The sequence below is a fragment of the Prunus persica genome, chromosome G1 (genome assembly GCF_000346465.2).
Source record: "Prunus persica cultivar Lovell chromosome G1, Prunus_persica_NCBIv2, whole genome shotgun sequence".
Lineage (NCBI taxonomy): Eukaryota > Viridiplantae > Streptophyta > Magnoliopsida > Rosales > Rosaceae > Prunus > Prunus persica.
In genome coordinates, this window is record NC_034009.1 from 3,472,547 (window position 1) to 3,494,489 (window position 21,943).

The 21,943-nt window shown below is 37.0% G+C and overlaps 4 protein-coding genes across 4 annotated transcripts; all 4 read left to right on the forward strand.

The window, feature by feature from the left end:
* Positions 4,113 to 8,804, forward strand: LOC18794055 (mediator of RNA polymerase II transcription subunit 8). Its single transcript, XM_007221970.2, has 10 exons — positions 4,113 to 4,691; positions 4,779 to 4,962; positions 5,246 to 5,353; positions 5,457 to 5,521; positions 6,438 to 6,719; positions 6,891 to 6,941; positions 7,503 to 7,709; positions 7,952 to 8,005; positions 8,193 to 8,253; positions 8,361 to 8,804. Exons 1-10 carry the CDS (start codon positions 4,131 to 4,133, stop codon positions 8,570 to 8,572), a joined length of 1,785 nt encoding a protein of 594 aa, XP_007222032.1. The 5' UTR covers positions 4,113 to 4,130; the 3' UTR covers positions 8,573 to 8,804.
* Positions 14,189 to 16,548, forward strand: LOC18790519 (bypass of stop codon protein 1). Its single transcript, XM_020562246.1, has 3 exons — positions 14,189 to 14,921; positions 15,235 to 15,462; positions 16,183 to 16,548. Exons 1-3 carry the CDS (start codon positions 14,424 to 14,426, stop codon positions 16,273 to 16,275), a joined length of 819 nt encoding a protein of 272 aa, XP_020417835.1. The 5' UTR covers positions 14,189 to 14,423; the 3' UTR covers positions 16,276 to 16,548.
* On the forward strand, positions 17,776 to 19,962 carry LOC18790386. The gene is made up of 3 exons (XM_007226369.2): positions 17,776 to 18,290; positions 18,981 to 19,109; positions 19,273 to 19,962. The coding sequence occupies exons 1-3, from the start codon at positions 17,796 to 17,798 to the stop codon at positions 19,357 to 19,359; spliced, it is 711 nt and encodes a 236-aa protein (XP_007226431.1). The 5' UTR covers positions 17,776 to 17,795; the 3' UTR covers positions 19,360 to 19,962.
* LOC18792779 lies at positions 21,091 to 21,531 on the forward strand. Its single transcript, XM_007226290.2, has one exon. It carries the CDS (start codon positions 21,091 to 21,093, stop codon positions 21,529 to 21,531), a length of 441 nt encoding a protein of 146 aa, XP_007226352.2.

Consider the following 21,943-nt stretch of genomic DNA (forward strand, 5'->3'; position numbering starts at 1 on the left):
GCTGTTTATAGAGTCTTTGTCAATGGCAGCTAGCTCCTTCCTACTATAGTGTGGTTTGTAAGCAATTTTTCTTATAATTCTATGACACAATTTGTTCATTAATTAATCGTTATTATTTCTATATTAAGCATTAAAGAAAGTATAATAATATATAACCGAAAAAGATAATATAATAATGGCAACTCTCACTTTAACCGAGTACGTACAAACTCTCTTCCAAGAAGAAGTGCCCTGCTTGCAATTTTCTTTCTAATTTCTGTCACACTTTGCACACATGCCTACGCAGCATTATGTGATTAACAGCAGAGCAATTTTCATCGGACTAAATGTTGGTGTTTCCCTCGGACAAGCTGTTGATGAGAGAATGGTTAGTGCAGCATTATGTGACTGACAGCAGAGCAGTTTTCATCTTTCAATGAAAACAACCTTATTGACATTATGGTGGTTTTGCTGCTAGCTAGGTTGTTTTTGCGTATGAATTTTTTGTTTTCGGGTGAAGCTAGCAAAACTCTTTTCATGGTCCTATATGTAATAAATTTTACTTTTTATATAGGTTTTTTTTTATCACAAAATGTCCTTGATGTTTGTGAAACTATCAGATTGTATCCTTAAAGTTTTTTTGTATCACTCATGGTCCTTAACGTTAATATGGGTGATCTTAAATAGTCCATATGTCAAAAAAATTATTAAATCCAAGAATATAATCGTCAAATCAATTCAAAATTATAATATATATATATATATATATAAATCTAAAAACCTGTAACCATAACCAGGATGGGGGAAATACAAAAAATTAGGAAACCACCATTACAGCCTTGGTTGCCATTGCCTCTGGTACAGTCCAGAAGTTGTTGCTCGGACAGTGAGATCAGTTTCCCAATTTTGATTTGGATAATCCCTTCCACTGCTGCCACTGCAGAAAATGCCTAGCAACAGCCTACATATATAATACAAAAACAAAAACATCAATACTTAGTAAAGAATATGGAGGAGTTAAGAAGGTAATTAATATAAGGAAGGTGGATCTCTTAATTACCATAGCTTCCTTGATTCTTTTTGGGGGTGACAACTGCTGTTTTGCCAAGAAATTTAAAGATTTTTCATCACCAAAAGTTTTTAGCGACATATGTTCATCTGATTTTTCGTGGCTAAACATTTTCTGCGACGGTGTTCTTCAATTTTTCGTCACTAAAAGTCAAATTTTCCGATCAACTTCATACTTATATATGCCTTGGGCTCTGGCCAATTACGACGAATGTTCCAAAATTCCTGATTTTTTGTATTTCCCCGATCCTGATTATGGTTACAGGTTTCTAGACTTATATATATATTTTATAATTTTAGATTGATTTGACGATTATATCCCTGAATTTAACAGTTTTTTTGACAGATGGACTATTTAAGAGCACCCATATTAACGTTAGGGACCATGAGTGATACAAAAAAACTTCAAGGATGCAATCTGATAGTTTCGTAAACGTCAATGACGTTTTGTGATAAAAAGCCTTATATATTGATTTGAATGTCTGTTAAGATTTATTATCTTCTTTAAATAACATTTTTGCTTATCTCTTTTGCTAAGAGTTTGATAATCCAAATATGTTTTTCAGTCTTAGCAGAAGATTAATTTGTTACTTAACTAATATCTTGTCTTAATAGAGTATCTCTCACGCTTATCATTTGAAGATAGAGATTAAATTGTTACATGCTCCGAATTTGTGACGGATCTAGGAATCTTGTCTCTTGGGGTTATAGTGTAAAACAATATAATCAAGTCATAAATTCAATTTCAATTTAAGGGAAGGCACACACACAACAGGTGGTGGACACGACGGCCGGCAAGCATGTAATGGAGGAAAGGAGATGGGGGTTAAGGGTTTTTTTTTTTAGAGGAGGAGGAGGAGGGGTGTTAGGGTTTGGAGGGTTTCCTATGGGGTCACACAATCGGTTCAGGTGGACCTCCAAACCTATTTCCATGGCTTTCATATGGTTGTTTGACCCCACTGACCCTACTGACCCCACTGTAGCTCTATCTCTACTCCGAACCATAAAATATGCAACATGTAAATACCCTTTTGTTTGGCATGATTTTAATGGAACATAACACTAAACTAGTATTATATTGCACCTCTGAATACATGTGTTTGTGTTTGGACCCAAATTCGGCACGCCCAAAACCAGAGGGCAGGCCCATTATAAAATTGCCTGCCCAGCCCAGAGGTTTGAGAAAAATAAAATCCAAACAGTTTGGGCTTCGCACCAAAAACGTCGGAAATAAAAGCCTCAGCCCAAAGGAAGTCCAGATGTGGAAACCTTCGAAGACACACCCACGTGATTGCCTCAGCTTTGGAAAAGTCAGCAATATCGACTAAAATTTAAAAAAAAATATGAAAGGGACGTCTCTGAAATACTGCCAATTGAAGATCAAAAACCCATCTATGTTCAAGATTTTGCTCCAAATCGATGCACCACCCCCCAAGGAATTCACGGATCACGCTTTCTAAATTAGAACGGGAAACAGGGAACCATTCAGAAAATACAAAAGAAAAAGAGCCAAACCGCCATAGAAAGCCCACACAGATGATGGCGGTGGTTGAATTAGAAAACTGCCACCCAGGAAACCAGGGAAGGGACTGCTTTAGGAGGTGACTGCTCAGAACCTATCTGCTTTGATTGATAAGAAATCCTTCTTACTTTATATTATAAGAGATCTTTTTGCCGCCCATTATTTAGGATTAAAAATCACCTCCCTAGGAGGGTCTCTTATAAAAACGAAAGTAGGCAAAGGAACAAAGGACACACAAAACTCATCAAACAAAAAAAACAAACGAGAAAACATCTCTAGATCAGAATTCCAAAATTCAGACTTAGAAAATAAGTCCTCTGAAAGCGAGATCCCTCTCGTTACAAGTTTGGTTCAGCAAAAGCCAAGACAAACACAGTTTGAGTTTTCACAAATATGAAAACCTCAACAAATTTTATAGCATAGTTCCAGCTTGCTAAATACTCGAGAATAGCCACTTCTGTCCCTTCAAACTGAAGAAATCGCAGTTCTGCCCGCTCAAAAGTCTTCCAAGGCTTGAAGTAGATTGAAGCTCTGCCAAAATTGAACTTTGGTATCGATTTACAGCTAAAGCCAAGCAGCTAAAGTTGTTGACAGTACAGTCCAGCATAGGCATGCCCAGTCCAGCCCGGATCAGAAGTTTCCACCCAGGTAGAAATGGGGTTTCAGCCATCTTTTTGCCTTTCTAGAGTCGGTTCCTCCCTGCTTAATTTTGTAAAAGGGAGTTCTGCCTGAAAACAGTACTTTATTATTATCTATTCTGGCCAGAACAACCATTTGATACTGAGATAAATTGTGAAAGTCCTCACCAGTCTGAGGCAAGAAAAGAACTTACTTGGGAGATATTCCTCACCCAAATTCACAATCGTTTGTTTTAGGGGTCAGTAACTTGAGGCGCAAGTTATCCAATCTAAAAATAAGTCTGCTAGAATCTACATTGCTAGCAGTGGCACGCTCACACACCAAAGAAAGCTGACTTGTCGACCAGCAAGTGGTCTTCAAGCCAGTGGGGAACTTCGCCCTTCCACATCAGGAGTTAAACACGAAAACGGGTGAACAGTTTGATGGCAAAAGGGTGGTTTTGCAAAATGGAATCGGGGGAGGGGAAAATTAGGTGAAAATTTTCAAATTTTTATAATTATAAAACTATTAAAAATGATGTGGAATATTGGTAAAGTTTGAGGGAGGTATGTGAAAATATGAATAAATTTCAAGGGATGTATGCACAATTTAATTTTTATTGTTAAATTTATTTTTGGAGAAATTTTTACAAAAACACAAAATATGAGAGGGGTGTCAATCTAATTAATCCTTAATTATGAGAAGAACTTGCATGAACAGGGATGCTATCGTAGCGGTATTCTAAGCCTGTCACTCATTATTATGTCGGAAAGTTAAAACCCAATAATAAGTAATTGGTTCGAAATAACATCCCGATGATATAAATAGGCCCACCCATTATTGTGTTTTACATTGTGTTTCATTCCTAGAACTCCACCCACTATTTTTAAGGATGTGGGTGGCATTCTAGGAATGCAAACTTTGTATGTTACATTGGGCCTGAATGGCCCAATTGCCCACCGAAATGAAAAATGCTTCATGGAGCAAAGCAAATAGCGTCTTTCAATCTCTCTCACTCGCTCATGATTCTCAAGCAACAATGGCAGCCATGGAAGGCGTGGTACAGAACCAACCTCCTCAGCCCCAACAGCAACAACCACCGCAACCCATGGCGGTAGAGAGGCTAAACGACGCCGTGCAGCAACAGCTGAACCTAGAGTCCGTCAAGACCCGAGCCATCAGTCTCTTCAAAGCTATCTCTCGCATTCTCGACGACCTCAACGCCTACGCTTACGCCAACACAACTCCCAAATGGCAAGACATTTTGAGCCAATACTCCATGGTCAATCTCGAGCTCTTCAATATCGTCGATGAAATCAAGAAGGTCTCCAAGGCCTTCGTGGTTCATCCCAAGAATGTGAACGCTGAAAACTCTACAGTGTTACCCGTGATGCTGTCCTCGAAGCTATTGCCTGAGATGGAGGTTGAAGACAATGCCAAGAGAGAGCAATTGCTTCATGGTTTGCAGAGCCTCCCCATAGGTTCGCAAATTGAGAAGCTGAAGGTGATTTAGGGTTCATTTTAGCATCTGGGTTTTGTTCCAATTTTGTATGTCTATTCAATTTCAGAAGCTTCAGATTATTGTATGCAGGCAAGGATTGATATGATTGGAGCAGCTTGTGAAAGTGCTGAGAAAGTATTGGCTGATACTCGTAAAGCTTACTGCTTTGGAACTCGTCAAGGCATACCTATTGTTCCTACTCTGGACAAGGCTCAGGCTGCCAAAATTCAAGAGCAAGAAAATCTTCTCCGTGCTGCTGTTAATTTTGGCGAGGGTAACAACTATTCATTGCCTTTCTGAAACACTTTCTGCTTCTCAATGTTGCAGTTTTTGTTAACGACTTGCTTGATTGATTTTGGTGATCTCTTCATTCATAAACTCTACTTTTTAGGTCCTTGCTCAGCTTTAGGTTCTTTTTTCTTAGTATTGCAATCGGGTTATTGCTTTAACTTTCAAATGTAGCGTCTCTATTTGTTTATGATCTAGTACTTGTCATTCAAACCGAGTATGGATATATGTGAATGGTTTCATATGGGTTTGTAAATGCATGCATGCAGGATTGAGGTTACCTGTAGACCAAAGACAGAATACAACTGCACTTCCAATGCATCTGGTAGATGTGCTCACTGTAGGTGATGGAGCTCAGCCTTTTGCCGAAACTTCTGGTAATAATCAGTTACTTGTTGTTCAACCATGATTTAACCTTGAGTTGATGTACTAGGTTGTACCCCATTGCTTTTCAGGTGACTTTAACTAAAGTTTTTTCAGGTATGTACTTAAAGAATACCCCTGTATCATCAAGTAACTTGACTGCTCAGAGCCCTTTGATGCAGGTTAGATGATAGACTTCTTAAAGGGCCACTTTGTGAGTTTGAATTCTTAATTGAGGGGAATTGCTAATCCAGTTATGATGATAAAGTTATTTCGTTTTGTTGTCCATTGAAAGTACTGTTTTCATCATCATCTCTCCCTATACATAATCACATTTTTCAGAATATAAGCACACGGATCTCTGAATCTTTCCTCGCATTTTCTCTGCCATCACTCATTTTGGCCGCTTTTGTTGTTGTTGTTGTTGCATTTATTCCCATCTACTTTGATCACATCACCTGAAGTTGCAAGACCTACATCCTCAAAGTTTACACAGCTTAGATACTCTCTCCACAAAAGGACCGTTTCGTTTTCCATCTTGTTGAAACTCTTTGCTTCATTCTCTGCATTTGTGAGGTCAATTATACAGTTTTAAAATTTCTTATTTCTGTAGCTTTATTGTATTCACTTTGGTTTTTGGTTCTGGGCCTAACCAAAATGAGTGTTTGAGTAATGAGGGATCCCTTCCAGTTGTCTTGAGCTATTGTTTGGTAAGTAGTGAGGGATCTCTTCCAGTTGTCTTGCGCTATTGTCTGGTAATCATGTTGGCAAGGCTATGTTCTTGGCATCCTTACCATTACCCCTTATCAGTTCCTTCATCTAAACTTCTACTTTTATTATTCATAAGTTTATTTTGTAAAAATGTTGAGTTGGATCCACCTCAAACCCATTTAGTGGACTGATTTTTTGGCCTGTAATTTGGATTTGAACTTTTTGTTTGAAAGAGAATAGGGTTTGGTTAGGGTCTCACATAACCTTGTTCAACCTTAGCCAACAACATAAAGTTGTTTTTCAAGTTTCCTTACTTTGATGAATGTTTAAATGATATAGATGTACTATGCATCTTCTGGCCCTCTTACTCAACAACGTCAAAAGCAGGTTTCTGGATCACAACTAATGGGAAGACCGGCTGCATCTCCTGGTGGTACCAGTGTTTCAAACTTTGATAACACAACGACATCTCCACTGCCGTATGCCAACTCACCAAGGTCGAGCACAAACATGATGAATACACCATCCCCTCAACAACAAAGCCAACAACAGAAGCAACAACAACAGCAGCAACAGCAGCAAAAATTGATGCAATTACCTCAACATCAGCAGCAGCAACTCCTTGCTCAGCAACAATTTAGGCAATCTGCAATGCAAGGACTAGGGCAAGTAAGGTTTTATGCCAACAATCTATATGCTATTTTATGGCTTAGGAATTGTTGCCACATCATCCATTTCATTAAAGACTCAATGCGAGTTTCCAAATATTTATTTTCTAGATTAAGTCCATGGCCAGTCATCTAGAGAATGTAACTTTTGACTCTCTCATTCATTATGCAGAACCAACTGCAACAGCTGCATGATTTGCAGGGCGCGCAGAAGTTTCAGTCGGTAACTTTGTTGCTAACTCCTTTTTTGCCTTTTTTCTTTTTTCTTGTCTCTTTTTCTGATTATCATCTCTTAGTAGTTCTCTTATGTTTTTCTAAGGTTCTAGACGCTGCTTTCATTGAATCTTTCACACTTTCAGGAATTAGATATGTACTTTAAGATATTAATGAAAAACCTATTTACTTGCGTTGCCCTTTTGTTTAATACGGTGGAAGTATTTGCATCCGCATATCCCCACAAATTACAAGCCTTGTGCATCTGCGCCTATAATCTGGGTGTTGGTTCTTAATACTTGGATAAGAGTTTGGGCTTCTGAATGGATGACTGTAGTGTCATGGGGAATGAATGTGTGCTTTTCCCTTGTGCTATGTTGGGTGGTTTGTAGCCTTGAGGAGTTCATCTTCATATTAGAGAATTGTGCAAAACTCTAGTATTTTAGGCGTTACTCTTTCTTTCTCTCCCTCTCTCATGTTATTGGCAAAACTATATGAGCTTTTGCATTAACAATGCAAAATAGACCCATTTTTGGGGTTACTTAACTAGTAATTATTATTCTTTCTCTAGTTACACGGACAACATCAAATGCAATTTTCTCAGCCTCTGGGGCACCAGCAATTTCAGGGTAGGCAGTTGCCTTCTGGACACGTTCAACATGGCATTGGTCAAAACCAACTTAATCCAGGAAATCAAATGAATCGTCATCTTGGCCAGTTTTCTGGCGCTGCAAATAGTGCACTATTTAATGCTGCTCAGACGACACCGAGTCAAATGGTTAGATTTTGTGTCTATTCATTATCAATTTATTATTTGCAAAGAGTGGGAAGATTCTATTCATTGCATGATTCAGAACATCAACTTGTATTGTTTGTGATATGCATGTATTTTTATATTGTGTAAGTTTTGCATAACTCCACCTTTATGCCCTTCTATTTCATTTAATTCAAAGTGCTGCATTTTTTTCACTTCTTGATGATATTTATGCCATTACATCTTCATTTCTTTTCCTGTTCCAGATACCAAACATTTCGGCCACTATGCCCTCACAATCACTTCTGCCTCGAATGCAGGTACATTTCCTATATTAGTTTCTTCATTTTATTAGTTTGTGCCTTTTCCTTTTTGCTTGTGGAGTTCTATATTCTCAAAGGCTAACTTATCTAAGGTGGATGCTGTATTTTGATGATATGAATTGTTTTGATATCATGTGACTGATAATGTGATGACTTAATCCCTTTTGCTCTTTTTGCTCCACAGTTTGAATTGTCTGGTAACAATCCCCAGAGAAGCCATGCTTCCCAAATGTTGAGTGATCAGAGTACGACATACGCCCGTTCTTGGTCTAATATTAACCTCATATATGAGTATTGCAATCAGGTTCTTCTTGTTCCTGGTTTGATTTAGTAGTTGGGTCTTTGCTTGCAGTGTTTAACATGGGAGCAGCAAATACTAGTGGTATGATGCCTATACAGCAGCAGCAGCAGCAGCAGCAGCAGCAACAGCAGCACGGTTCGCAAGGTGCATTCGGAAACATTCCACCAAATGCTCAGAATCTTCAGCCTAATATGGTAGCACTTCAGGGCACACCACAGAATCATCCCAATTTTGGCCAACAGAGACAGCAAAATCAGCAATAAGACTAATAGTGTTTCTAGTTTGTCCACAGAAACTTCAGAACTTCTAAATTTTTGCTCTCTGAAAAACAGAGTGAGTGTCTATCTGTTTGGGTAAAATAGCTAAGAATTGGCAATTGGCACTAACCTGGTGTATGTAATTGTTGTTATTGACCTATATAAAAACTTGTACATGCTGTTTATTATCTAGTTTGTAAAAACACTTTCCAGTTCAGTGATAATCTCTTACACTCAATTCAGAAGCTAAATCAATAACTTTGCAGTCATCCATTCAGAAGCCCATACTCTTATCCAAGTATTAAGCCCTGACACCCAGATTATAGGCACAGATGCACAAGGTTTGTAATTTGTGGGGATACAGCAGCTAAATCAATAACTTTCCAGTTCTGTAAAGGAGCTTCTGAATGGTTCTTAACATATTTTGTTTTGATAAAAGTTAAATCAATAGAAATGAATTAGACTCTTATTATCTCTTCAAAATATAAATTAATTCATGCGGATCGAGTTCATTTTCATTCACAATTCACATAACAACCAAACCAAACAAAAAACTAACTGAATAATGGACTTCCTTTACGACCACTTATAGCAAATGTCATATTGTTGGTTGTCCCAGTTAAACATGCAAGGGCCACCATCACGTATAACCCAATAACACTCACTGCAATCTCTACCATCTCTCCAGTGATTATACACGTCGAACCAGTGAATCGATGCATCCGGCAACTGAAAACCGCAGTAGAATCGTGTTATTCCGATAAATGTCGGTTTAAAATGGAATTCAAATGAGTCTTGAGGTTGGAGCACTTGGATACCAATGTCATCATCCTCGGATCGGCAGTTAACGGTGAGGGTCGAACCTCCCTCCAATGCATTTGTGACTCTAACATGTCTTGTCTTCCGACCAAGCCCTGCCCACGTGAAGAAGAAAATGAACATGGTGAGCAGAGCTACACTTCCATAATTGAACCGAGCCATGCCAGCTATGGCTTGTGAAGAAACTAATTTTATGACACTGGATGGAACATGCTTTTATAGTTGCTATAGTACAATAAGATTATGGTAACCGATGTGGTTGATAAAACCTAGTAACAATTTGATGGGAATAATAATGTGGAAAGATAAGTAAGAAAAAAGAACAACAGTTGAAATTGGAATGGCTCAATATGAATTAATTTGACAAAAAAACGTAAAAGAGTTCATAATTGTCACATAACCGATATTGAAGATTTGTAAAAGGAATATTATAACTGACATTGAAGATTTCTTCAACTGAAAATCTTGCATTTGACCATCCTTGAGGAGGAGCTCCTCTCCTCAAATGGGATTTTGAAACTTTGTCAATTTCACTGAACTTTTTATTTTATTTTTTGAAATTCTTTTAACTTTCTTTGTTTTGGAACAAGTTTCAAAATCTAAATTTTGAAGAGGAGATCCTCTTTAGTTTTAAGGAGCCAAACTTTGATCTCTTAAATATAATGAACATAGAGCAATATGACCATGTTCCATTTGGAGTACTTTTTATTTATAAGAGACATAAATGAACATTAAATACATAACACGAGCCACCAAGGCTATAGCTTTCACAAGTTATCAATTATTCATTTTTTATTAGGCTTTTGTAGTACTAATAATATTAATAAGATCAATTAGCTTCTGGTCTAGTGGTATTTGTCTCATTGTCGTTTGAGGAGGTTTTAGGTTCGACTCACATGAATAACAAGAACGATATATATATATTTATTATGAATTCTGATCAAAACGATTGCCGCTAGGAAAGAACAAATCTTGGCTGTAGGTTCCTCTTCCTCACGACATGAGGCTTTCTCCTTGTTAATCAACCAAAGAAGTTCGGCGATTAAGCTAGGAGGCTCTCCCAGAGTTATGATTGTCAAGATGGTGCTCCAAGAAAAAATAAATAAATAAATAAATACTTAGTTGATATATTTATGTGGAATCCTACATAAAAGAAAAGATAAAGGCGTTGTGTGACTTTGGATTTTGATTGTTGGTTTTTTTCTTTCTTTTTGTGTCCTTTGATTCTGAATAGTTCCTTCCTATTTATAGGAAGAAAACCACAGCCTTAATAAGAGCCTTGAGTAGAAACAAAATATATAAGCACTGCGTTTGGTTGATATGAAATGAGGCTGGGGTGATAAATCAATTGTTTTTCCATGTTTGGTAAGTCCAGATATGGGAAATGGTTGCCTAATACATGAGAAAACAGGGGGAAAAAATGTAACCCCCCCTGGGTTTCATTTTCCCTTCTCATGAGAAACTTTGGGAAAATGAGCCAATACACATTTGACCATTTTGTTCTCATTAACAATTTAGAATTACAATATAGCATTAAATGCATGTTTTTAAATTTGATTTCATATGATATAATTGAAAAATTAAACAAACTTTGTTTTACATTCCTACTCAAACTAAACATGGGAAACGAAATAAAATGATATTTCCTAGTTACTTGCCCAACATTACCAAACATGGGAAATAAATCTTCCATTTCCCATCATTGGGAAATTATTACCTATCAAATCTTTTCTGCAAACCAAACGGGACCTAATAGGCTATATGATGCAGTCAATACCAACCTTGATATGACATGACTTGTGTAAGAATAAAACTCTTGCTTGCGCAAGAAGGAAGTCTTCTCTATTATATCGCTCCATCTCTCTATCTCTAAGGCCCCGTTTGGTTCACAGAATGGATTTGAGGGGAAACCATTTTCCATGTCATTTCCCAAAGAATGAGAATGAAAGATTCCTTTCCCACGTTTGGTAATGTCGGGAAAGTAATCGGGAGATTTCACTTTGTTTCCTTTCCCATGTTTGTTTTGAGTAGGGATGGAAAACAAAGTTTGTATAATTTTTCAATTATACCCATAGTAAATTAAATAAAAAAAGAATGCATTTAATGATATGTTGTAATTATAAATTGTTCATAGGGAAAACAAAACCCAAATTAAGAAGAGGGCTTCACTTTCCCTCCTACTTTCCCATGTGCCAAGCAACCGTTTCCCATTCCTAGACTTACCAAATATGAGAAAGCAATTGAATTCTCATTCCCAAACCTCCTTTCCCATAAACCAAACGAGGCCTAAATAGAGTGAGAATACTTATGTGAGTGTGTTTTTGGCCGGTAGCACAGGAACCTCCTTTATAGACTTCACTCAAGAGTCTTGCTTGTCAAGGAACTCTTGAGCTCTCCTTAAGCCAATCTAATTAGATATTGTATCCACTTGAGCATTAAAGTTTGGCACAACTTGTTAAGAGATTATCCATGGTTAAACTCTTCATAATTTATTAATGGATATAATCCCTTAGTATGAATAGTTTATCCGTATGGGCGTGGATGTTCTAAACTAATCAACACAAGACTAGGAAACCTCAAATGATTAGAAAGTGTTCCAATAGAATATAAACTCTTACACGTAGAAGAGGATAAGTAGAAAAAACCAAAAAGAAATGGACGGTGGATTTGCATGCTCAAGATCCTAGGGAAGTGGGAAGGGCCAATGGAAGTGGAGAGACATAAAGGGCACCAACTGATGAGTCAAAAAGAGAAGGGAAGAAAAAGGGATATTCAAAATAATGCCAAGAATGAAGTGAAGGCCTCCCATATGTTGGAAAAATTCTGGTTGCGAAGAGTCATTATAATACTTCTTTGTTAATATCCTATGGTTTGACTTAGTCCAAACAAGTAAGCCTTCGTGAAGAAGGCTCGCTTTAAACTCGGAAGAATCCAGGCATTCATTCAAGCAGATACGTGTACTAACCAAGCTTCAATCATAACCATGCGATCATATACCAAAAAAGGAAAAGAAAAATTCCTAACCCTTAAGAAAAATTCCTAACCCTTAGATGATAGACAGAAGAAGACAACAAGTCTCAAAAGGCCGAATAATAAAAAGCAGTGGATCTTGACCCTGCGATGTGGTTGTTGGATTGTATTTTTCCTTCGTTGCCTTTCTAACCTATCAGTCCACTACAGTGGGGGCATGTTTCTTTTTGGGACTGCAACTTGTAGCCTGGCTTTTTGTTCAAATTATTATTCATTTTGGGAATATTTTTGTTCACTATTTTAATTTAAGGTACTATTATTCTCAATATTTGATACGTGCTCATAAGTATAACTATAGTTACATAAATTAAAGTAAAATATTAATCATAGTTATGTCTATAGACACGTGTTAAGTATTAACAGGGACGGACCCAGGAATTTTGTGTCGTGGGGTCATAGTGTAAAAGGTTGTGGGGGGTGGAGATTGGGGATTTAGGTATGAGGGTTTAGAAAATAGGTGTTTTGGGAAGAAAATTCGGGAGGAAGAAGAAGAGAAACTGATCTGTGTTTTTTTTTTATAACACCTGGGCCAAAACGACGTCGTTTTGGCCAGGTCTTTTAAAAAAAAATTTCGCTGGTCCAAAACGACGCCGTTTTGGCCAGCGAGTTTTAAAAAAAAATTCGCGCGTCTGGTCCAAAACGACGCCGTTTTGGCCAGCGCGTTTTAGTCCAAAACGACGCCGTTTTGGCCAGTCTGTTTTAAAAAAAAAAATAGAAGCTGGGCCAAAACGACGCCGTTTTGGCCAGCTCCTTTGAAACAGAACACAGCCCCCTGTTCATCTTCTTCTTCCTCTTGTCTGCAGATCCCCTCTCTCATGGGGTCATACCCCATTTCAAAGCTACCTTGTAGCTTGCTTCCATGGACTCCATGGGGTCGTTTGACCCCATTGACCCCACTGTGGGTCCGTCCTTGAGTATTAAGAAGAGTGGTGAGCTTACACATTGGGTTAAAGTGGTGAGCAAAAATATTTCCTATTTATCTACGCAAAAAGTTGGTAGTGTGAGTAATCTGAGCCCCATAATTAGACTTATAAACGGGTAAGATTCAGATCGAATATACCTCAATCCAAATCCAAATCCATTTATAATCGGTTTGTTGGATTCATATCGTATTTAGACTATCAGATTGCACTATCAATTCATATCAGTTACACATCGAATTCAGATCGGATTTATTTTGTGATGTACAAAAAAAATTAATTTTTCATTATTAGCCTCATTCTTTTATTGTATTTATTTACTTTTTATATCAATTTTTTGATATTTTATCATAATAATTAGTTTTAAGTGTATTCTTAGTGCATAAAAAACTAAAATTACTCATTTACAAATATAAAATATTAATATAAAGTATAAAAAAACTAAATTATACTTCATACTAAGTTGGATTGGATCAACTATAATGCATATCCGGATTCATATATAATCGAATTATCGGATTCGAATTGTAATCGGATTATTATATTGAGAAGTCCAATCCATCTTTTATTAATTACACCAGATTTGGATCAAAATCCGATCCATTGACAGGTCTACCCATAATCCTCGAGTGTTCTTTGGCATCTACTTCCTCATCTATTATTTACTGTGTGTTCATCCCCTTTCAGATTGATTGATATACAAAAATAACAACAGTGCGCAGGTAGAGAAAGGTGAAGTGCGAAAACCACATCATTTTGTCCTTAGAAATTAGAATGATGGGACCTTGGAGATGTCCTACACATTTAAGTCTTCGTCTCCTACAAGCCAAGGGTAAGTTGCCGCCCTATTGCCAAAAAGGGCTCCACCTGTTGAGCAGGAATAGTGGAAATTGATCATAAGCCTTCCTTAAGAAGGTCACACAGAGAGAGAGAGAGCTTTCCTGAGAGGTTCCTACCTCATCAAGTAAATATGTGTATATAAACAGGCCTCTAGTAATTAACTTCCATAGTTTCAATTTTCCAATAAAATTCAAGAAGAACACACAGAAAAAAGTTTTGTTTATATAGAATAGATCATCACCAGAGAAATGGAGGAGTTGCGTCAAATTGCATTTGCATATTACAAGGATGTACCGGAGCACGTGAAGATGTGGGTGCAAGAGTTCTTGTCGGAAATCGACAGGGATGGGAACGAAAAAGTGAGCCTGCAAGAGTTCTTGGCATACATGGGCATGCATGAAGATTCGAAGCATCTCTGTACCCCAAGTTTCTTCGATGAGCTAAAGCAGGAAGGCAGGGAAGAGTTAGAGTTCATAGACTTGCTGGCTCTCTTCTACATTGTTTCCACTGGAAGGCCATTCTGCAGTGGCCACTGCAAAAACTTCATAAAGGGAGGGTATTTCACTTGCGTCCAATGCTTTTATCATTCCCCAAAAACCTTCGATCTTTGCGCCGTTTGTTACCTTGACGGCAAGTATGTCCATCGCCACAAAAACTTCCTTGATGACTTCCTAGTGCTAAAAACCAAGAGGGCAGTGGGAGATAATTTGAACCAGCATGGAGAAGCATCAAGCATAACTAGTAAGGTATGCTCCTTAAATTAAGTTCATACATATAATAAGTGCCGGAATGAGCTACCTATGGCCTACTTTTGTTACTGATTATATATATGTAAGCTAATTTTAATGTTTTCGTATCAGAATTATGTTGTGAGATTATGAATCTTAATCTCATATGAAATTTCACAGTCTAAACTCTAAACATACACATTCTATTTTATTTTATGGAACATGGAGAAAATACGCGTTTTCAGATGGTGTGATTGCATAAAATTTTCCGGTGTACGTATTCCTATATATTCAGCTCATTAATTAATTTTCCACCATATATATAATGCAGGCAAAGGCACCAGAGTCTGGCACTGGCAGTACACCAGCAGAGACAATGAATTCTTCACGTTCTTCTTCCTCTTCTTCATCATCATTATCTTTTTCTTCTTCTACTACTACTGCTACTACAGCAGAGTCAACAAACGACTCTACTTCTTCTGGTACACTCACACCAAGGACAAGCAGTTCCACTACTACATCCAATGCACTGGTTCCCGTGAATCCAAGGCGTAATGATGTAAGTTCCTCTTTCTCCCCAACTGATAGGTTGATCTGTCCCAACGAGGAATTTTATCTATGGAAATTCAAACTTAGGATCTCAGATATGTTGGAGACTAAATGCTCTTTAATCACTAAAACTATAAGCTCAAGCATATGCAAACCTTTTGCCATCCCCATTAGGATCACAATTATTCTCTAATTAATTGTGATTATTTAGTTGTTAACGACTCTCAGTCATTCATATGGATGAGGATTGTGTGGACTCTATTATGTGAAGTAATGTGGGACTCACAACCTAGTCCAATAGGACCCCCTGTCCTAGCATTGATAATTAATTCTCATTTTATTATTGTTATTGCTAATATATTACATATGCCTAAAACTTTTGTGATTGTGTATAAAGTAAATTGCACGTTTTTTTTTTTTGGGGGTTGTGTTGTGGGTGTTCTGAGAGTAAATGGCATGTTAGTCCTCTGAACTAAGTCATATTTCATTAGCAGACTTACATATTTAACCAAAATGAAACATGATCACCTGTACATAGTTATTAAAAGGAAAAATATACATGTAACAAATTGAATTTACGAGATTGATCGGGAGGTCATGTTATTTGTTCGTCTCAATGTGTTTCTGTTAATTTTCAATAAATTTTCCTTTATATCGTCGAGATTCCTGTGAAAAATTCATTGTATTTTGGGATAATCTCTCAAGAGAATATTTAATATTATGTTTTCAGACAAGTGCCGGGAGGAAAGCGTTAAAAGCGATAGAGATTCTGCTCGCAGTGGGAAATATCTTTGTTACTTCCAGTCAGTGTACCATTATGTGATGAAGACTGATCCAGCAAATACAAACTTGAGTCAAGCAGTCAAACTTGTGAATGGAGAGTGGGGCCAACTATATATCACGCCGATGGAGTCTTTTATTATTATTTACTTTTTTCTTTCTATTTTTGGTTTTTAGAAAGTTAAATGGGAAGATTGTTTGTGGATATTGTTTTTGGTTTTTAGTATATATTTTCCTTGTCTGAATGAGCTATGTGACTAAACCATTTTGTCCTTACTTTTTTAAATAAATAAAATAAGGGGAAGAATTCCAAACACACGATACGATACGATACGAGAGATTCTAACAAATCATCAACTAATAAGGAAGCTATTCAGTCCAAAATTGAATCGAAATAACAAACTCTCACCCCATATTCAAGAAATTTCTTGTATATACCTTTTCTCCATGGAATCTTCTCACTCAGAAGTTGCAGATAAATTTACATAATTAATCGATTTAGATATCTAAACTAAACTATGAAATTAATTAATTACCCTCCTTTGTCTTTTGTACTTGGTAGTTTCTAAATTAAATCAAATTGAAGTGGTTTCATATTTTATTCGGTGTCAATTTTGTGTTTTTCTTTATTTTTTATTTTTATTTTTCATCGAGTGCTTGACCCCATGAAAACCTCCTAGAAGGGTTCTCTTTCCTGGAAGCCTCCTCCGGCACACAGAACGTAATTATGTGAGAATGGCCAAGTATTTGATTGTTACATCCACAAACAATTTCGTGACACTTTTCTAATTCTAAGTCCTGATGATCTTCATAAAAAGTAGCTTTTGCATGCTCTCCTCAACAACTATAATTTAACTTCGCGACTTAGTTAGCCCAATAAATAACACAGACTTTTTACATGATTATCGTTAAACAAACTTATTATTTGAGGGTATACATAAAAACTCACTGTATCTTTCACATCTTCGTCTTATGACCCTGAATCATATACTTGACAGCTTCATTTCTTATATTGACTCAAATATCTTCGATATATGTTCAACTTACCACGCCACTCTTCCAAATTATATTATGCAAATTTATATTTTATTTTAAAAAGCCTTCGTGTTATTTAGAGAGATCTAGCAGTTAATATACCTCTTTTATGGACAATCACTTCTCCGAGGAGGGACATTAGTATTTGATTTTCGATTATTGAACTTAAGACAGCTTAGGTAATTAATTAAATAATATAAAGCTAGTAGAAAAGACTAAGTAAACATGTTGACTACGTGTCATGCAAGGCTCCGAAGGCAACCAAACTTTATACTAACAATTTGTTACATTAGATCAGAGATTACTTATCATTACCTAAAAGTAACACGTAGTTAAGCTCCTCATTATTAGCTAGGAAGCTTCAAGTGTAAACCCCCACCACTGACTAATGGTGCCGACCTTAGTCACTTCGGAAATTTCCTTGAAATTAACCATATGATAATACACATACATATAAATAAATACCTGTGACTTCCCTAGCTTGTGCCAATCGATCAAATCCAAGAAGTTCACATAAATTTTTTTAAAATGGAGGAGTTGCGCCAAACAGCATTTGCATATTACAAGGACGCCCCGGAGCAAATCCGGCGGTGGGTGGATGAGTTTTTCCTGGAAATGGATCATGATGAGGACGACCAAGTGAGCTTGCATGAGTTCTTGACATACATGGAGATGCATGAAGATTGTACGCATCTGAGTAACCCTAGATTCTTCGATGAGCTGAAGAAGGAAGGGAGTGAAGAGCTTGATTTCTTGGACGTGGTGACTCTCTTCTACATCGTTTATAGTGGAAAACCCTTCTGTAATGGGGATTGCAAAAAATTCGTAAAGGGAGTTTATTTTACTTGTGTAAAATGCTTTGATCATGCCAGTGATGCCGCCAACACATTCAATGTTTGTACTGCTTGTTATGTCGATGGAAAGTATGTCCATGGCCACAAGAAATTCCTTGATAACTTCCTACTGCTTCAAACCAAGAGGATGGAAGCTTTGAACCAGCTGCCAGCATCAAGCATTCATGAGGTAAGTCGAGGAATACTTGCTTGTTTTCTTTTCTTTATTTGTTTTTTCAATTCCTGATCAACAAAAAAGTAATTTTATTAGGGCATTGGCAAGGGAAATCCAATCATATCCAATACTGTATGTTGAAATTCCCGGACTTGTTATGTGACAATCTGATTAGCATGTCGCCGCTTTCCGGTTAGAACATAACACATTTTGTAACAAGTTTTATTTATAGTGTACATTCTATATAACATGTTATGTTTCAAATAGACGATACAGAGGCACGGTGCTTTGCATCCAAATTTTCCTCCTTCAGCACCGATTTCCTCTTTTGTTTAGGGACAAATTCCCTCTTTTGTTTTTCATGGAGATAATAATTATTTATGCTGAGTGATCATTAATTAGTAGAGTTAAACAATTTTCATATTATAAATTAAGGGTTCCCCATCTTTGTCCGTTGGTTGAATCTTGAATGGGGCTGACGTTAAAGTTAAACCAAACACCATCCCGTTGTTGATTATATTTTGTGAATTACTTATATATTTTTTTGAAAACAACTTGCTCCTAATGCATGAAGATAGTGCAGGTCGTGCCAATTTTAATTTATTTGCAGCTTTATAAAATTGTTGAAGAACAGCTGGCCTTGGCGGCCTATGCCAATTATGCAATTAATTAACTTTATAAACCATCGACTTTATGTAATGCTAGTCGAAGTCACCTGAGTCTGGTAGGACATCAGAGACGAGCAATAATTCTTCTTCCCGTAGACTCACCAATGAGCCAAGCAGTTCTGGTGCATCCACTGAAGTGGTTCCCGTGAACTCAAGGCCTAAAAATGTAAGTAATTCTCATCTCTTCTCTCTTTCTGACTAATAAATTAGTGGACAAACCCTAGCATATTTGTTCTATTTATTTGTCCTTAATTAATTAGTACTTCATCGTCGACGATTCCTGCTCATTCAGAGACCTTGCTTGCTTGGCTGAATATGTTAATTTTCAGAGGGCAGGGAGGAAAGCGTTGAAAACGATAGAAGTGCTTCTCGCCCTGGGGAATATCTTTGCTTCCACTCAGTGTACCATTATGTGATCAAGACTGAGGCGCGCTAGCTAGAGCAATCATGTGTGTGTGTATATATATATTTTATATAATTTCAAAGGTTCTTGTTTCCAATTAATCACTTGCATCAAACTCGTGAAATAATTTGTAGTCTTCACCTGCTGAAGCTGAACAAGGCTCTTTAACTCTCAACTAAAATGGAGAGAAAGAGTCCAATCACAGCGGCAGAGCTGGGAAATGCTGGAGTGGGGATACAAAATTGGAAACTACTTATCTCTTTCTTAGGATAAATCACAGTCTGACATGTGTGCAAAAAAAATTTCTTTTTGAAATATTTATATAATTTATTTTTATATATGTGTCAGACTATGATTTGTATATGTAAGGAGGAATGACGCCTTATATGGAGCCAAAGCAGTGTCCTACAAAATTTATCCACGAGTTTCCCTTTTTTCTTCTTTTCCTTTTTATTTTTATGATGTAGTTCGAGCTAGTTAGCCAACCGAAGTACTACTTCAATGGACGGAGAGGATTTCTGCTTGAGCATGTTGGATTTGTTTGAGCGTGTATTATCTATTGAAATTATATTGTAATTTCGTAAATTCTTTAGTGTTTTGGCCTGTCCTATTTTCCCACCCTTTATTGAATTTTAAAATATGCTAATCAAATTCACTCCTCATTATTCCCATAATACCTTCATACCCTAGAGTATTGTAGAATCATGTTCCCCACCATCCATAGTTGCTCAAATTAGAGGCACTGCCTACTCTTTTGAAACCCAAATCCGAAACCACCCATTTAGCAAGAGGGAAGATAAAGTATATGAGTCCTAATGACATCAAGTTTTCTTTTGCTAACTATAAGAGAAACGTATTGCTTTCACGTTTTAACTGTAAATAAAAGACGGAATGCAACTTATTGAAGGGGAATATCATCCAGCTAGCTAACTAGCTCGGCAAGAAGATCGATCAAAATTAAAGTAAACATGTATCGCACTACACTAGGATTTCCACACTATTTTGTATTCTAGCAAGTAGATAGGACGAACTGCAGATCTGTAAGCATATCATTCAAGTCATGGAAAATTTAATGAAAAGCCTCTTCATCTATCCACACACAATTCTTGTGTTCATATTGTCTTTACCATACATTAGATTACGCACGCAATATATAAACCCGGCCTTAATCTCCATGTGTGAAATGTGTTCAGAATTTTAGAATAATTTCTAGCCCACCTCATCACCCCCCCGTGCTTTCTTCCTAATTTAAGAAAATCCTTTTTTTTTTCCTTCATGAAATAGGATGTTAGATAATTAGATTGAATTTTGATTTTGGTTCATTGATTAGATAAGATGAATTATCCGTAGATGACATGTTAAAGAAAAAGAGAGCAGAGTGCTTTTCTATTTTTCTCCCTTTTCTGAACACTTTGGACGTCCTAAAATAATAATATTGACCCAACCACTCCCACAATCATCCTAATCTTCATTATTAGACTAATTGGGAACGGTTAAGCATCAAAGTAACACTAATGTACTGCTTTCCAAGGCCGTGGTCGGCAAGGACCATATCCTTCTTCTAGAGAATCTTTTGAGGTCCTTGTTGATCCTTTCAAGTCCTTCCAGAGAAATTTTAAAGAAAACAAATCAAAATGTACAAATATTCAATCACCCCACTTGCTACATATATAACCATGCATACCCGACCTAATTAAATTATTAACAAAAAAACGTACGTATATAGCAGTTTGGATAATGGAAAATGGAGGAGCTGCGGCAGACGGTGCTTGCTTATTACAAGGATGCTCCACAACACATAAAGCGGTCCGTGGATGAGTGTTTCATAGAGATGGACGTGGATGGGAATGACCGAGTGAGCTGGCAAGAGTTCTTGGCATACATGGAGATGCATGAAGATTGCAAGCATCTGAGTACTTGCAGCTTCTTCAATGAGCTCAAGAAGGAAGAAAAGGAAGGGTTAGATTTCATGGACGTGGTGATTCTCGTCTACATAATTTACAGTGGAAAACCATTCTGCAATGGGCACTCTGGAAGCTTTATAAAGGGAACGTATTTCACTTGTGTCAAGTGCTTTGATGGCCATGAGCATGGCCAATGTAGTGTCCCAAACAAGACCTTCAACGTTTGCACTGTTTGTTACGTTGATGGCAAAATTTGTCCATGGCCTCGAATGGTTTCTTGATAACTTTGTGTTGCTTCAAACCAAGAGGATGGAAGCCTTCAAACAGCGCGCATATACATAAACAAATTTAAATACCATACATGCTTCTAATTTTGGGTTTCTTAAATTTTTTAAACATATTTTATTAAAATCATTTGCTGCATCAATTCTTGAGAATATCTCGAGTGATTTTAAATGTTTTAAATTAAAGGGTTTTTGTTTTATGTGAAACAGTCATAGACATCTAAATCTACACTCACACCTGAAGGAAGTTGAGGTTCTACCCTAAAATCAATTGGCAATAGGGGGAGTAGCCCAATTCCTTATAAATATAAGCTAGGTTCCTTAACAATTCAATGTGGGACAAATACTCTCAACACGCCCCCGCAAGTGTGGCGAACTTTCAAGCCTAACACGTGGACAACATATATAG

Bases quoted from the DNA above. Each gene is read 5' to 3' on its own strand.
- LOC18794055 (XM_007221970.2), top strand. From the start codon at position 4,131: ATGGCCCAATTGCCCACCGAAATGAAAAATGCTTCATGGAGCAAAGCA. The intron at 8,006-8,192 runs GTACATTTCCTA...TTTGCTCCACAG, and splicing joins CACTTCTGCCTCGAATGCAG to TTTGAATTGTCTGGTAACAA. The intron at 8,254-8,360 runs GTACGACATACG...CTTTGCTTGCAG, and splicing joins CCAAATGTTGAGTGATCAGA to TGTTTAACATGGGAGCAGCA.
- LOC18790519 (XM_020562246.1), top strand. From the start codon at position 14,424: ATGGAGGAGTTGCGTCAAATTGCATTTGCATATTACAAGGATGTACCG. The intron at 14,922-15,234 runs GTATGCTCCTTA...TATATAATGCAG, and splicing joins CATCAAGCATAACTAGTAAG to GCAAAGGCACCAGAGTCTGG. The intron at 15,463-16,182 runs GTAAGTTCCTCT...TTATGTTTTCAG, and splicing joins TGAATCCAAGGCGTAATGAT to ACAAGTGCCGGGAGGAAAGC.
- LOC18790386 (XM_007226369.2), top strand. From the start codon at position 17,796: ATGGAGGAGTTGCGCCAAACAGCATTTGCATATTACAAGGACGCCCCG. The intron at 18,291-18,980 runs GTAAGTCGAGGA...ATGTAATGCTAG, and splicing joins CAGCATCAAGCATTCATGAG to TCGAAGTCACCTGAGTCTGG. The intron at 19,110-19,272 runs GTAAGTAATTCT...GTTAATTTTCAG, and splicing joins TGAACTCAAGGCCTAAAAAT to AGGGCAGGGAGGAAAGCGTT.
- LOC18792779 (XM_007226290.2), top strand. From the start codon at position 21,091: ATGGAGGAGCTGCGGCAGACGGTGCTTGCTTATTACAAGGATGCTCCA.